This window comes from Myotis davidii, unplaced genomic scaffold, assembly GCF_000327345.1.
Source record: "Myotis davidii unplaced genomic scaffold, ASM32734v1 scaffold11, whole genome shotgun sequence".
NCBI classification, from domain to species: Eukaryota; Metazoa; Chordata; class Mammalia; order Chiroptera; family Vespertilionidae; genus Myotis; species Myotis davidii.
The window spans coordinates 2,384,271-2,400,130 of record NW_006285791.1 but is presented as its reverse complement, the minus strand read 5'-3'; the positions used below and the strand labels follow the sequence as shown (position 1 = coordinate 2,400,130).

At 38.6% G+C, this 15,860-nt stretch overlaps 1 protein-coding gene across 1 annotated transcript in view; it reads right to left on the bottom strand.

Moving 5' to 3' along the window:
* The window catches only part of PHLPP1 (PH domain and leucine rich repeat protein phosphatase 1), a 197,848-nt gene that overhangs the window by 49,901 nt on the left and 132,087 nt on the right, over window positions 1-15,860 (bottom strand). The window contains exons 5-6 of the mRNA XM_015559463.1: window positions 667-813; window positions 4-49 (exon numbers count right to left, since the gene is read on the bottom strand). Coding sequence (XP_015414949.1) covers window positions 4-49; window positions 667-813 — 193 coding nt within the window. The remainder of the gene's footprint in view (window positions 1-3; window positions 50-666; window positions 814-15,860) is intronic.

Below are 15,860 nucleotides of genomic sequence, written 5' to 3'. Positions count from 1 at the left end.
AGCAGGAAGGCTCTGTAGAAAGTTTCCATCCAACAAAAATGTCTGTAAGCTATTAAAGAAAACATAAGAATTATAAAGAGAATAGGTAAATTTTACATCTTTATTATCAACATACAAGTCCCATAAGTCTAGATCATATTACTAGGAAAAGAAAATGCACTTTCTTTGCAAAATATATGAAGGGAGGGCCTGAGGCAATAATACATCAGAGAGAAAAGATCAGATAAACATCTTAAACATTTATTGAAAACAAAAATTATGGTTAATTTCCCTATCCTGGATAGGCATAAATGGGAACAATGTGAGCTAATTGCAGTGTGAGTGCCATAGATGAAATCAGCCCAAATACCCATCTTTCATTGTTACTTTAAAAAATTAACTTCTAAGTCTTAGAATTCAGCAGAACCTAGAAAATGAGCAAGTAACCCCTCCTCCCATGTTTAGACACACTCATCTATAGGGATCTTCCTTTCTAAACAGAGATATTTTAATTTTTTACAAGATACTAACAAGTATAAAAGCTAACAAATGAACTCCACATAAGAACCTAATTGGAGTCAAGACTTATATGACCAACAGAAGTTAACTAATATCATGTGCTATGGTCCTAATGTAGCCCCCTAAGGGGTTCAGAGGGACACTCCACAGGGGGTCTCAAGTACACACTTGTGCATGACTCCCACGGCTGCTGGGACTGCTCGAAGGGCATTGCAGGACACATTCAGCTCCGTCAGGGTTGGAATATTGCAGACTGCTAATGGGAAGTCCCGTAAGTGATTATTGGAAAGGTTGAGACTCTTCAACTTGGTGAACCTATTACAATAAAACAAAAAAGGAGGAAATAAAAGACAAATGTCATAGATGCACAACTTCACATAATTTTAGCACAGCGTTAGAGATAATCCAGCCCAACTCTAATTCAACTGAGGAGGAAACAGAGTCCTCAGAGGTTAAGCTAGCAGCAGAGCTGGAATGCACAGCTTCAGACTCAAAGACCAGTGTTTTATCTGAAATATAAACATCATATTAAAAAAACAAACATCACTCTACAGTTGGGGAGGTGACTTCTGCTGGAGTAAAATATTTCTTAGCTTTCCTTTAGCCAGCTTAATTCACACACATGTGAATGATAACAGAGGGAGGATAAGAATGTATCTTCTGAATTTCTGGGTTATTCCACACAAGTCAAACACTTTTCTGCTTCACTTCTCTCAAATCCAAACCTGAAATAATAAAAAGCTATACTCTCTAAGGCAAGTAAGTTTGTAGTCCCAAATTTAAGCACCAATTATCATTCCTCAACCTCAAAGCGGCCATTGATATTGCTAACCAGACACCTTTGGAAAGGTCTTGTCACTTTAATGACACTTGACTCACCTCACCTCTTCCTAGCTCTCTCCAAAACCTTTCTCCAATGTTTTTCTTCTTTATCTCCTCTTCCCCACTCCACAATTTGGTATTCCTTACAGATCTCTTGTCATTTCTTTTCTCTCCCTATGCTGTCTCCCTTGGAAATCATTTCATTGTTGTGTGAACAACTCTCTCTAACCCATCACTTGTCATCTCTTCTCTCCTGTGCTTCCAGTCCACAACCAAACTTACCATCTTCATCCCAGACCAGCACTTTCTCCTGTTCTATTTTTTTAAATATATTTTTATTGATTTTAGAGAAAAAGGGAGAGGGAGAGAGGGAGAGAGATAGAAACATCAATGATGAGAATTATTGATCAGCTGCCTCCCGCATGCCCCTTACTGGGGATCAAGCCCGCAACCCAGACATGTACCTTTGACCAGAATCGAACCTGGGACCCTTCAGTCTGCAGGCCGATGCTCTATCCACTGAGCCAAACCAGCTAGGGCTCTCCTGTTCTAGTTTTGTTAACAGCTCTTTCATTTTCTCAGTTGTCTAATAAATATTAAGTTTTACTTCTCTGTGCACTCCTATATTTGGCCCATTGCCAACTTACACACTTTTTCTATTTGAGATGAGAATCAGATGAGTTATTATAGTATGCTAATTATTTTTAAAGCTGTCCAAGCCTAAATACTAGAAGTAAACATATTATATGCCCAGAACAGATATACACATATCATAAAAATAAATCTAATTCGACCCAGTCAGCATTTTAAAAAAACTATCATGAAATGCCATAGAAATTTTTTTTTAAATTTGATTTGAGAGAAACATCAATTTGTTGTTCCACGTATTTATTCAATCATTGGTTATCTCTTGTATGTGTCCTGACTGGGGATCAAATCTGCAACCTTCGTGTATAGGGATAATGCTCTAACAACTGAGATAACTGGCCAGGGACAACCTATTTGCTGAGTTCTCTAATAAAAAGCATTTAGCTTTGTTGTAAGTAGTTACATATAGTTTATTCTAAACAGAAAGCTAACAATGTGCCTATTTTACAGGTTGAAAGAGTTACCTTGATTTTTTTATAATAGCTGTTTTTTAGGAAGGTGGAGTATAGACCTAATAGCATTTTAAAGATGGAAAAACTCCTTAAGAATGACTGCTAAACCTGAATAATCATTTTAAAATTTGTTTTCTATTTTACAATTTGATTCATTGGGCCTTCCTAAAACAGTAATGCTTATCGTCGATTCTGATCATCTATCATCTACACAACATAAGCTAGAATGACATGGTCTGCTATTCCTAGTGGAGGGATTCTCAAAGTAATGCTGGGAGAACCCAGAAGAGGTTCCTAAGACCTTCACAGGAGATTCCCAAGTCCAAAATCATTTTCATAACAATACTAAGATGTCATCTGCCTTGTCACTCATTTTCATCTCAATGTCCTGCAGAGATTTCCAGATGGAACCTGCCTTTGTGAGAGCACACCTGATTGGACTGGAGATTTCCAGACAGAACCTGCCTTTATGACTGCACACCTGATTGGATGCCTGCTAGACTTGGTCGAACATTTCATTAACTCACCCCTAGTGCCTTGGCAGGGCCAGACCAAAAGATTTCTCGGGCTGGATGCTCCCCACCTCTAATCTAGGTTAACACACCTTTGAAGTACCCATTCTCAGACCCCTCGGAAGCATAGCCATGAGAGCACACAATCATAACTATCTTACAATCCAATCCCTGCCTTGCTTTTCCTACCTTCACAACCTCCTCCTTAATTCCAAATGCATAAAAGAAACTGCAACTGTCCTTCAAAAAGTATCTGAGATTTTTGCTTCCTGGAACTGTCATCAATTTGGCTCAAATAAACTCAAAAAATTCTCCACAGGTGTGAGGTTTCTCGTGTCTACAGGTACAAAGACTTTTTAGAAAGTGAAGAATGGAAGAATCACAATTCCAGTAATAACTCCAGATGGGAAATGGAAGCAATGCGATGACTTTTGGAAAAGTATCTGTCAACAACCGGGGAGGGGGCGGGGCGGTATTCATCTATGCAAACAAATTTACTAGGATCAAACCACTCCTGAGAACAAAGGAAAACAATAGTGAGTTTTATAAGCTTAAATGGAAGAGAGAAAAAGCAAACTCTTAACAATTACCCTCCATTAGTTTTATGTATGTAACTTTTGTATTTTAAAATGGCCACCAGCTCTAAATATAAAGAAATGCAATTATTCTTTGCATCAATTCAAGGACAAAAGCACTATCAGACCTTACTGTGGAGAGAGCTGCCCACAGTCCCAGGAGTAAGAGACCCCATGGAACAAGGAGCCTGGCACCCTTCCCTAGTTCTGCTCTGTCCAATGGGACGCGATGGGCATTAGGTGGCTGCTGAATATAAAAAGACTTAGTACAAAAAGAATGTAAACTCATTAATAATTTCTTAGAACTGATAATTTTGATATATTAAATTAAACCACATAGATTATTAAAATTAGCGTCACCTCTTTTTTCTTAATTTTTTGAATGTGGCTACCAGAAAATTTAAACTTACATGGTTCCCATAACATTTCCATTGAAGAAGTGTTCTCTCCATTCTAACAGTAAACAGGACCCTGGAATTCCCTACCCAAATGATACCAAATCTATTTTCAGGGCTTGTGCGGGCCTCTTTCTTGGGCCCATCCTCCCATAATAGATCCTAGGACTGGGCAGAGCTTGGAAGTGTGGGCTGTGTGGTCACCACAACCCTAAAGGGTGAAGGATGGAGCTAGAGAAAAGAAGAGATCTGGACCATTGGGCCAGCTCTCTCCACGATGCCATAGCCAGTATAGAATCCCAAGGGATCTGAGGATTTTAGATTAGAATCAATGCCTGCAGATATGGGGGTTGGGAACAAGTCACCTGAAGATGTGCCTCTGTGGAGTATAGATTTGTTCTGCCCCTCCCTTAACTACCTAGAAGAACTTGAATTAGAGGCCTTGCCCATATTAAGAGAATATCAGAGGTAACATCTTTTGACCTGTCTGTAGAGCAGGACAAACTTCTCTTTACTAACCATCTTGCAATGACCTTTCGAAGCTCTCAAGGTACCTTACCTCATCCCTAGCTCAGCATGTCACATATACCTATTTTCTCTTTGTTTCTGAACCTCTCGTGCATGCAGGCTTCTCACACATATTTGTGTATTGAACTGGGCTGTTTCTCTTGCTAACCTGTCATGTTTCTGTTTGAGTAGACCAGCTGTTAGAACCTTGAGGATAGAGGAAAGTTTCCTCCTCCTCCACACAAGTCATCATACATATACTTGTCAAGGTCGGAGGAGAGATTGTATTTTATTTAACATCTTGTTAGCTTGGTTATAACTTAAATATTTAGATATATGGTATAGGGCCTCCATTTATACTCTTCCCCTACACCTGTATATTTTAAGGGTTAATTCTGATATATAAGTATCTTAAATTTCTCTTACTCCTTCTCACCACACTCCCCACCCCCTCCTCATATTTCTCCCTGTGCAGCCCCTCCCCCAAACTCTCCCCAGAAAAGAACACAGTGTTCAGCATACTTGTTTAGCTAACAAAGCACTGATTGTTTCTGAGAGCTCAAGTTCTTGATCAGAACACATTAAAGCTCATCTGTTTTGGAAACTCTAGCCCTTAGCCTTCTTAGAGTCCCACTTTTTCTTAATAGATATAGAAAGCAGTCAGATTACGGCCTCTGCCAATTCAAAACCCCTCCAGAGAAAGATAAGAGGGATAGTCTACCTAGAATCTACTTCCCCTTTGTCTTAAAATGGGAGAAAGAGATACCAGTAGGCAAAATTAAGAGAGAAATACGAGATGAAAAATGGGGAGGGGATGTCTTTTCCTCCTTTTACCTTCCTTCAAAAAGAATGCAGAGGAGAAAGCAAAGTAACAACACACCTAAGGAACAAGACTAGAAATCTCTATGTCTCCTAAAAATAAAGACTTATAGCTCTGTCATGCTAACAAGTGAGCCAGATATGTTATCAAATTTGCACAGATCCAGATTCTAAAATAAAACTGGACGGCTTTAACAAAAATATATATTTGGTGAAATACTTTAAATAATTTTACATTAAACTAATATCACAGTTTTTAAACCTTAAAAATAAATCCTTAAAATGAAATTACATCATAGTACCTCAGGCTACAAGTATTTCCTCATAGCTGTTTAATGTAGGTAAGCAGAACAGAATCAGAGCATCACAAAATTTAAGGTCAATAAAAATTATTTTAATGATTGTAATAACTATAGTGGTCGGTTTAGCAATGACAATGGATGAGTCTTTTTGATGCTTTAGAAAGTAAAAGGACAAGAAACTGTGGCATGTTTTTTAAAAACATCTGTTACACATGTATACTCACACAGCCAGTACCAAGGCTAAAGAGAGGTACTTGAAATGGATAGATCTTCCTTATTCCTCAAGGTTATCAGAAGTGAGAATAAAAGGGGCTTTTGAAATCATTTTCTTTCATGTCCCAAGCTCATAAATTGAAAAAGCAGGCTCAGAGAAACCATGTGACTAGCACATTCAACTTGAATCTACTGCCTTTCATCATCAGTACTGCTTCTCATCTCCCCTGCTCTTCTTTTATTACATCTTTATTAAAGAGTTGAATGTAAACAGGTATCAATTACTAATAATTCTAAGTCACAGGTCAAAGAAGGGCCTCGGAGCAGTGTCTGGAAAGCATGCTTTTCCCTCTCTTTCCCCCTAGTGGGTGGCCTTCCCAGCAACAACAGTATGTGGAACACTCAGTACACGAATATTCAAACCCATTCAGGTACAGCCCAGGGCTCCCCAAACCACCCAACACCTGAAAAGACTGACTTCACTTTCCACAGCAAGCAATATGCTTCAAGGAAACAGACAGAACTCGTGTGCATTTGTTCTATAATAGAGCTCAAAGTAGGGAAAAGAAATCAAGTTAACATTTACCCAGAGTCTAATAAAGAGTAATCTTAGTTAATTCCTAAAATGAAGTTACAAGGTTCAGTATTTCAGTATTACATTAGCAAATGGTAATGGGCACTGCGTGTACTTTCAGAACTCAGGTCTGACTTAATGCAAAGTTCCAAGGCGCATGTGTTTTTTAATACCAAGTGTCACAGAAAAGTACAGTCGGCCAAACATACTTGATAATTTACACTGACAGAAAAGTCTAATTGTGTGTGTTCACACAGAAACAATGAAGTCCCTTTCAAACCAAGTATCCTAAGGGACACATAACAAAATGCATGATTATTTACAAAGGGTGGGCCTTGAGATGACAGAAGGTCAAAGTGGAGATAGGGAAGATGGCAGAATAGAGCTGAAAGAATCACTGCTTTGCCAAACTGACGACGTTTCTTTCATTTGCATTTCTTACTGTCTTCATATTATAAAACAAAGTTATAATAACAATGATACTGAATCTAGACACAAACTGTGCTAACCTGTCCAGGGGTTTGATTTACTGATATTTGTACCTCTTCCTGTCTTCTCCAATTTTACAGTCATAACTAATTAACAGCAAAGCAGGAATAGCACACACCTTAAAACTGCCATTGAGGAAACAGAGCAATCATTAGTTTTGTCCCTTAGCTTCTTTTAATCTAGACAGCAGTACACCATGTTAATGTATTTTAGTCTTCACTTAGCTTTAAATGGATTTTTTTTCTTCATCACTAAATTTCCAAATATAATATTCCAAACTACTCTCTTGAGGAAATTATTTACTGCTACAAAAGGAAAGAGTTCTTAACTTCTTACATTAAATAGAAAGGTTAAAATGCATCACATCGATGCATCCGATTTTCTTGCCTTTATCAGGAAGATATATAGGTGTTTAAAACAGATCAACCACAGCTCTATAAGCTTATTTCATTCTGGTTTCAAAAAAACTACTTAGACAATGGAGAGGAGCCATGTTTTCCAAGGCAGCAAAGAAAAGGCAATGGTTCTATGATATCAAACTTAAGAAAAATAAACAAATGCACAAAGACCGCCTATTGTTACACACCTCCTCCTCCCTTGCTCCTTTTATCAGGATCCTAGAAGTGCTTCATCTTTTCTCCTTTCTCAGCATTTATCCACTCATCTACCCACACTTAAAAATTTAAGTACAAAATTCTTACTCCATCTGAGCTAAAGGGAATGGCTATCTATACCTGTATATATCTAGGGCACAAAGGCAAGTAAATAGCAAATTGAGTATTTGGAAACATAATACTAATTGGTTTTTAGATCCATCTAAATCTTTAGTAGTTTTCCTTTCAAGAACTAAGGATATACTAGTAAAATTTGATAGTAAAATATGGTGGAAGTAGTTCTATTTTAAAACATATTTCCAATCTGCTTAAAATGAGTGTTACACATTACACTCACGAAAAGGAAACCATTTCCTTTGTTTTATTCAATGAGTCAGAGGGGAAAAAAAAATCAATATTATTTTCTGGAGTTATTATTCACTACAAGTGGGTCAATTAAAAAAAGATCCCCTGGGTGATTACATTTCCATTTCATAGTAACAGTCCATGTTTTTGTCCCTGTGGGGGGACATGCTAATACACTTTGGAAATGATTAGGCTTCAGTATTAAGTAATGAAGGACCTGTTGGAGCTGTAAGCCTAGCTCTGGGCTTAGTCTACTGCTTCCCATTAATTATGAAAAGCAGGCTCCCTAATAATGGTTCGGAGTGGCTGCACCTTAGCAGAGTGTGGCCAGGCAGTCAGTGCTTTGTAATACTCAATATATTAACTTTTAAGAGAAAGATTGTATTTGATTACCAAAATATTCCATGCTCATTCTAACAGTCAAACTATAGGAGCATATAAAGAAAACATTAACAGTCTCTCCAGCTTCCTTCCAAATCCCAAGCTCCTGAGAGAACCAGTGACAAGAGTGAGGTGTACATCATTCCCAAGCTTTTCCTCCTGAGAAAATACAAACATGAATAAATAGGAGATAGCCTCCCTCCCTAATTTTTTTAGTGGGATTATGCCACACACCTTTCTTCCTGAACTTGTTTTCTCATCTAATACAAACAATTCTTCTTTCTGAGTCAGGACATAAAAATCTAACTCACTCTGACAGCTGCAGGATACACAGAGCACCAATGTTCACAATGTATTTCATCCTTCCACAGACTGACATTAAAAGCTCTCCAGTTTTATGCTATTAGAAAGAACTCAGCATCTCTATTTGTGCAGCAATGATTTCACTTTGTAATATTTATGGGTGCCCAATGCCCTATCCATAATTCTGAAATCCAACGAGCTCTGGAAATGCAAAGATTTTTCATTGATTTATGTAGTGGCGAAAGCTGACTGGGACTGATGCAAATACTCATTTTCCCTCTTTAGAAATATGAACATGTTTGCTTATGGAGTGCCATCCCAAACCCTTCTGGAGGTGTTATATAGAACATGCAGTGTAGGCACCATAGTAATAGCTTCAATAATCTGTAAATCTCTGAATTCTGAAACACAAATGGCCTCCTGAGTTTTGGATAAGGGATTGTGAACCTACATTTCTAACAGTATAACTGACTGGTCCAAGAGCATGTGCAATTTAAATTTTAATGTGTGCTTCAAGATTACCAAAAAGTTACAGAAATGTAGAAGCGTTTCTTTCCATGCTACTACCTTCACTAACATTTCATGTTAACATCCTTGCTAGCATTGCTCATGTGAAGGCCAAAAGCTGGCAGGTCTTGGTCATCTCAATTTATATTTCTCAGTGAAGCTCATCTTCTTTGAAACTCACCTTCATACACTTTGCCCATTTTTCTGCTGGGCTGCTTGTCTTGTATTTACCTGTATGCAGAACTCCCTGAATGCTGTGTGCCACACTCAGGGTCCTATGGCGCACGTGTCACATGACACTCTCAGCTTACCGTTTCCTTTTTCCCGGGATTAACAGTGATTTTTGCCACACATGAATTTTTATTTGCTCAAATTTGGCAATCTTTTTCTTTATGGACTCTATGTTTTTCACCTTGCTTGAGAAGGTCCTCTTATTCCACCTCAAAGTGGTACAAATGTTCTTGTATATTTCCTTCTAATATTAATGTATTTTGTTTTTTACATTTAGATCTTTATTTTACCTGACATTTATTTTTACATAGAATGTTAGGTAGAGATCTAAAAAATTTTTTCTGGTAACTAATTATGCAATACCATTTATTAAATAAAGCATCCTTTTCAAAATCCATTCAATTTAAATAAATGTCATACCCTAGCGGAAGAGAGAAGGAAAAGAGAAAGCTTGGTGTTGTTCAAATAAAACAGAAATATCTGGGTAAAAACAAGTTACATTTACTTTTTGTTTCTCTTTCCTTTTTTTCCCAAGAGAATGTATAAAATCAAGTGCCTGTATTTTTGTTCTTCCTAGGATATTTATGGGTGCCCAATGATTAGTTTGACAGAGTAACGTTTTTTATCTTTAGAAAGATAATTGTTGGGACAGGCAAAAAAGTACTTTGAAAAATGTGGCTTCTTACTCTCAAGAGGTCTATTGAAGTCAATGAATGAGAGAGACATCAGTCAGTAATGTGCTTGATTTATCTTCCCCGCACTCCTCAAATCCTGATTCCTTCAGTGTGGAACTTCACTGGCTCATGAACTTAGTCCCACAGCCATGTTTCAATAGTTTTGTTCCAATTCAGGTATAAGATCGAGCAACTTGTATGTGCTATCACAGTTAGGCAAGAAAACAAAACAATTTGTGCAAGACTTAAAAGGCTCTCTCAGGGATGCAGAATGAAGGAAAGAATGCCTTTTGCCCTATGTTCCACTTGGACCTGTCTGTGGCTGTGGTGGCATGAGAAACATCTTAATTGCTGGGTCTGCTTCAGAGTTGCTGGGAACACCTACGCCTCAGAAGGCATGACTCAACTCCGTTCAGCTCTCACACTGCTCTCCACACCCCCACTGCCCTGGGATTGAACTCTATCGCTGACATCTCCGTTTCTCGGTGCAGCATTTTTTCCTGATGTCCCTTTACAATGTCTGAAATGAATCCACATGAACTTATGTCTGCCATTCTGTTCCAAACAATTCAGCATCTCTATTTGTGCAGCAATGATTTCACTTTGCAATCCACCATCCTCCTTTCCAGTGAGCACCTGCCAGGGTCTTCTGGGAGGTTCAATCGCACAAATGCTAATGGGGCACATGACCAGCTTCTCAACACTCAAGCCAAAACAAACAGAAACCATCTCATCTTAAGCCTAGCCATCATAAATGACTTTCCATAAAGCAAAATAAGCATAAAACCTTCTCTTAGGACTAAGGAAACAAAAATAAACATCCATATTTTACTTGGATAAAAATGAAGATTTACAACCACAAAAAGATTTGAGCAAAATTTTCTTAATTGCTGCAGATGTTAAAAAACAGAATAAGTATACCAAAGCTACAACTGATAGACATAATTTTTCTGAAATAATAATCAAGGAAATCAAGAACACTCAGTGTTGGCAATAATTACAGTGGACATATTGCTGTAAAGGCAAATTAAAGCATTCCCTAAAGAGAGGAAATTTTATTTTAATCTCCCTTTTAAAATAATTCCAACAGGAGACACTTATTGGTTCCCTACTTCGTACCAGACCCTAGGCTAAATGAATCCTATATACATTAACAGTCAATGCAGGAGAGGGGAGGGGCCGTGCAGGAGCAGGTTCCCATGAATAAAGTACATTCTTACAGAAAGTCATTCCAAATCATGAGACAGCAATCATGTGGAAATAGCAGTCACTAGATGCAGAGTAACTCTGCACCATCTAATTAATGAAAACAATGTCATAGCAGCATAAATCTGTCATTTTCTGACTCTGATAAACTGGCAATATACTAATGATAAAAAAGACAAAAATATGTTATCATGTTACAGTTAAACATCTCTCTTATGAAATGGATTCTTTACCAATTTATCCATGACTATATTTTTTTATTGTCTCACCAACAGATGTGCTACAGCTGGCCAATTTAGTTGCAATACTGTTCAAGGGGTGTTTCGTATTAACCACCACACTAGTAGCACAAATAACAAAAATATAAAAAGAAAACTTCTATAAAAGGAAGGCAACAGATCCCTATTTCCACTCCTCTTTTCAAAGTAAAGAAGATCCACATAGTATGCTTGGATAAAATCGCAGCTGAGTCATACAGGGATATATAAAAATGAAACCGGACATCTCTATCACGGATATTAGATTATCAAAGGAGAAAGTGAGTATAAGCTAAAGCCATGGATAAAAATCATGTCATGAAAATGTGCTTAGCTATGATAGCTTAAGCTCATATCGGGAATAGCCCAGGCATATCTGGTGATTAAACAGAAAAAAAGGCTAATACCCAAAACTTTACTAGGTATACAGAAGTCTGATCCGAGGATTGAACCATTCATTCACCAAACATTTTCTGAGTTCTTATTGTGCACAAAGGTGTGTGAAGTATGCAAACATGGACTGGGCATGGGTTTCACCCTCCAAGAACTTGAAACAATTTGGGAGCAAAGATGCTATAACATAAAGCAGAAGGTGAAACTTACTGGGGGAAAAAATCATGACTGTTTCCAGAAGAGAACACTCACTTTTATCTAAGGGATCTGAACAGAGTTCAATAGGCAGATGGGGACTGGAAGAGAGAGCATTCAAAGAAAATAGGGTGGTGTGGCTGTTTCTCAAATTTAAGCATGCACTGTTAAAAATGCAGATCTTCAGACCCCCTCACCAGAGGTTCTGATTCAGCAGGTCTAGGATGAAAACCAGGTTCCTGTTTCCTAAACCCCCCAGGTAATTAGCATGCAAGCATCTCATGAATCATACTGTCAGATACACTGATTTGGAGGGCAAAAACTCCAGGATGTATTTGGGAAACAGTAAGCAAACTATTTTGTTAAGCAAAGAACTCTGTAGTTGTCAAGGACACTTACAAACTAATCACAGAGCACCTTGAATTCCAGAGGAAGACACTGCAATTTACCTGTGAAAATTTTTGAGTAGCAGAGTGACATAATCTTTCCTATGATGCATGGATTTGTATATCACATAAATCAAATAACATCTCCTCTTCCCTTGCTGAACTTCCCACACACAGCCCATACACACATCACACACACACAAACACACACACACACACACACACACACACACACATATCACACACACACACATATCACACACACACACATCACACACACACACACACACACACACACACACACATCTCTCTCTCTCTCTGTAGGTAGAGTACATTCTGACAGAAAAATGTAAGAACTATTTGGAAACTCAGACTTTCCCTAAGTCTCTCTTGTTAATTATCTGTCCCAAAAACATCACTAGGGAGGGATGGGTGTGCCCTGCTTTCGAGAGGTCAGTCAAATATCCTGCCAGTTGGAGCATCGAAACCCTAACCACCCGTGGGAAATGACCACAGGCATGTGACACCTCCCATTCAAAACTCTATTACTATGGAGAGCATGGTGAGTGACATCAAAATTACCGGCATTCTTAGGGAAAACAGAAACTCGTGGGTCTTTAATTTTCAGAAGTTACACATGGGGGTGCAGAAGGAGCTGTGATGAGAAAGAAGAAAGAGAGAAAGAGGAGCATTACTGCTTTCCATCAGTGTTCTCACTCTGGCAACCAAAGAGTTATTTCAGAAGTCATGAGTAATGATGTTAACCATGCTCCTAAGTTCCAAGTGATGATGACACTCCCCCAGCAACAACTGCACAATAAGCATCTGCTGGCCCTCTGACTGCATGCTTATCACTCTCCCCTAAGACCCACATGGAAGGAAAAGTTGGTTATCATGCGAATACCATGTTTAACGTTAAACTCTTGCAGTCAAGTTAGAGCTGAGAGGGTCCAGACAGAGCTCAATTAAAACAAATAGAAGAATGGAATTGGCCAGAATACAATAACCTCACTGGAATTAAGCCAAGGCTTCTGAAGATCCCGCCCCACATTTTATTTAAGGGGAGAAAAAATGTTAAAGAACATCTTAAAGGATCCCCAAAAGCCAATAGTGCAAACTGTAATTTAGTACAGTCTGCCTGATAAATAAATCTTTTGTCTCTCTCTGAACTCTCCCTTCTAAATGCATTGTAGAGAGAAGAAGAAAACAGGATATTATTGCCAGAAATGAGGTTAGGAGCCACCGAGGAGAGAACCCAAGGCTACACTATCTCAGCGCCTCAAGCACCAACTAAAGGCTTTCCTTTGATCAAAGGCTCAGGGAAGGAAAATGGAAATTGTGTGAAATGGAAAGCTTCCCAAGAGGATCAAAATTCCATCTAAAAGCAAAGCTGTATAAGAAAGGAACTTACAGTGGGGGGAGGGGTTAACTGAAAGAAGGGCATTCCATGCAGTCCATGACATTCCTTAAACATGTGGCAAGCCCCCTCCCACCACTCAGTGGTGAAATTCCTTCCCAGGGATCTCTCTACCCCTAGCAGCACTTGGATTAAGCGTTTCTTCTTTAATACATCGGCTTGTGCTTGTGCTTCAGCAGTTGGCACCTCCTATTTGCTTGTAATGTTTTTTATATGGCAGATCATCTGCAAAGAAGCTGACTTTGTTCTAAGTACTGCAGCTTTAAGTCTGGCAAATGAGCTGCAAAAACATTTCAGCATGCTAGTCCTGCTTCCCTATGCTAACGCAGCAGCCCGATTTCCATTTAAAGTGAGTTTTCAGAAATTAATGACAAAAACAAAAATTACAATCTCTTTCTATAAAAACCTGGGAATGTGAACTCTTGGTGAGGATAAGTAATTACAAGAGTAACTCCACATGCCAGATCCCTGAAAGAACAGAATAGGAAATAAGGTCAGGTTTTCCACTCCATGGGGACTAAAAATGTAGAAAATCACGCTTTCTAAGAAGAAAGGAAGGTACTTAATAAACTCCAGGCATAATTCTCAGTGCTCATTTCTTCATAACCTTCATTCTACTACACCCACATACTTGGACATCCAATCTCACTCCTTCTTTCCCATTGTTCTCCCATCTGAAAACTCCACACCCCTCCCCATCTCCCTTATTCTTTTCAGCTAAAACAAATTTCACATCTAATTAGAGCTCAAATCACTGCTTTCCTCCAAGTCTTTAATTAACTCTCTCCTTGACCCAAAGGTAATCTTTATCTTGTTTTAGGTGATACTATACTCATTTTATACCAGAGTCTATAAGGCACAATATCATGCACTTACTCCTAAATTCCTTGAAATTGCTCTCTGGGAGCCATAAAATGTAATGCAATTGATCAACAATCATTCTGAATGTCTACTGTCCCCTTAAAATAGTAATCTCAAGCACTAAATACATGAAATGGTCCCACTGTTCAAAGCATTTTTGGATGCTCTCTTCTGAATGGGTCATATTCTTCTGATTATCATTAGTGGTGGGAAAACTAGCAATTCAATTCAACGAATATTTATTAAGGGGCCATATATAAAGTACATTGATTATGAAGAAAGCTAACAATTCAGGAAATAAATAGGTCACATGGAACTGAAATAAACAAAAGCTTCAAGAAACAAAAATTGTTACAAATATGCTCTGAAGGGTGGGGAGGATTCAACAGGTGCAGCCTGGGTTTTACACATATGAAGTCAGGAGCAACCTCCTCCTTGCAGGGTGAACCTGAGTTATGTTTAGAGAATGGTGAACAGACCCACAGATTATTTTTAAAGCTACCATCTCCTTTTCCAACTTGAATCTTTTCTTCTGTAATGTTTTCTGCATCATCTCACTATGCAGGCTGCCGTCTCTTCTCACCTTCATCCAAAGAGAAATATAAAAAGTGATAAATTACCAGTCTCACTTCCTTCCACAAGTTGCTACTAATACTTTTTGCAAAGAAGTGGGGGCGTATGTAACACAGAGCTGGAAAACGCAATTCCCACCACCATTCATACACACATATGTCATTTGCCAAGACCTGGCCACAGGTCCTTCCTCTGAGGAAGAACTGACTTCTGCCCTCTAGGAATTCAAAACCAGGCAAAGCAGACAATAATAAAGACAGAAGACAGTGAAGAAACAAAGGGGACAGGCTGAAGTAAACTCTTTCTTTATGGTATTTACACTGTAAGTCACCCAGGCAAACATAAATGTAACCTCAAATATTTAAAAGTTGAGGCAACAGTGCTATTCTTAGGCATTATGTCCTTATTAAAACTGACAAGCAGAGAGGAACCAAGATGGCACCATAGGTAAACACCAGAAATTGCTGCCTTGCAACCACTTCAAAAATACAACTAAAAGACAAAACGGACATCCTCCAGAACCACAGGAAGGCTGGCTGAGGGGAAATTCTACAACTAGAAGGAAAGAGAAAAGCACACTGAGACTCAAAGGAGGTGCGGAAGTAAAGTGCAGAGGTACAGAGCCGCACGCAGAAAGGGCTGGCAACTGAGCACTCGGTTGTCTTTTTCAATCGGGAGGAAGACACAAGCTCCCAACTGCTCTGACCTCAC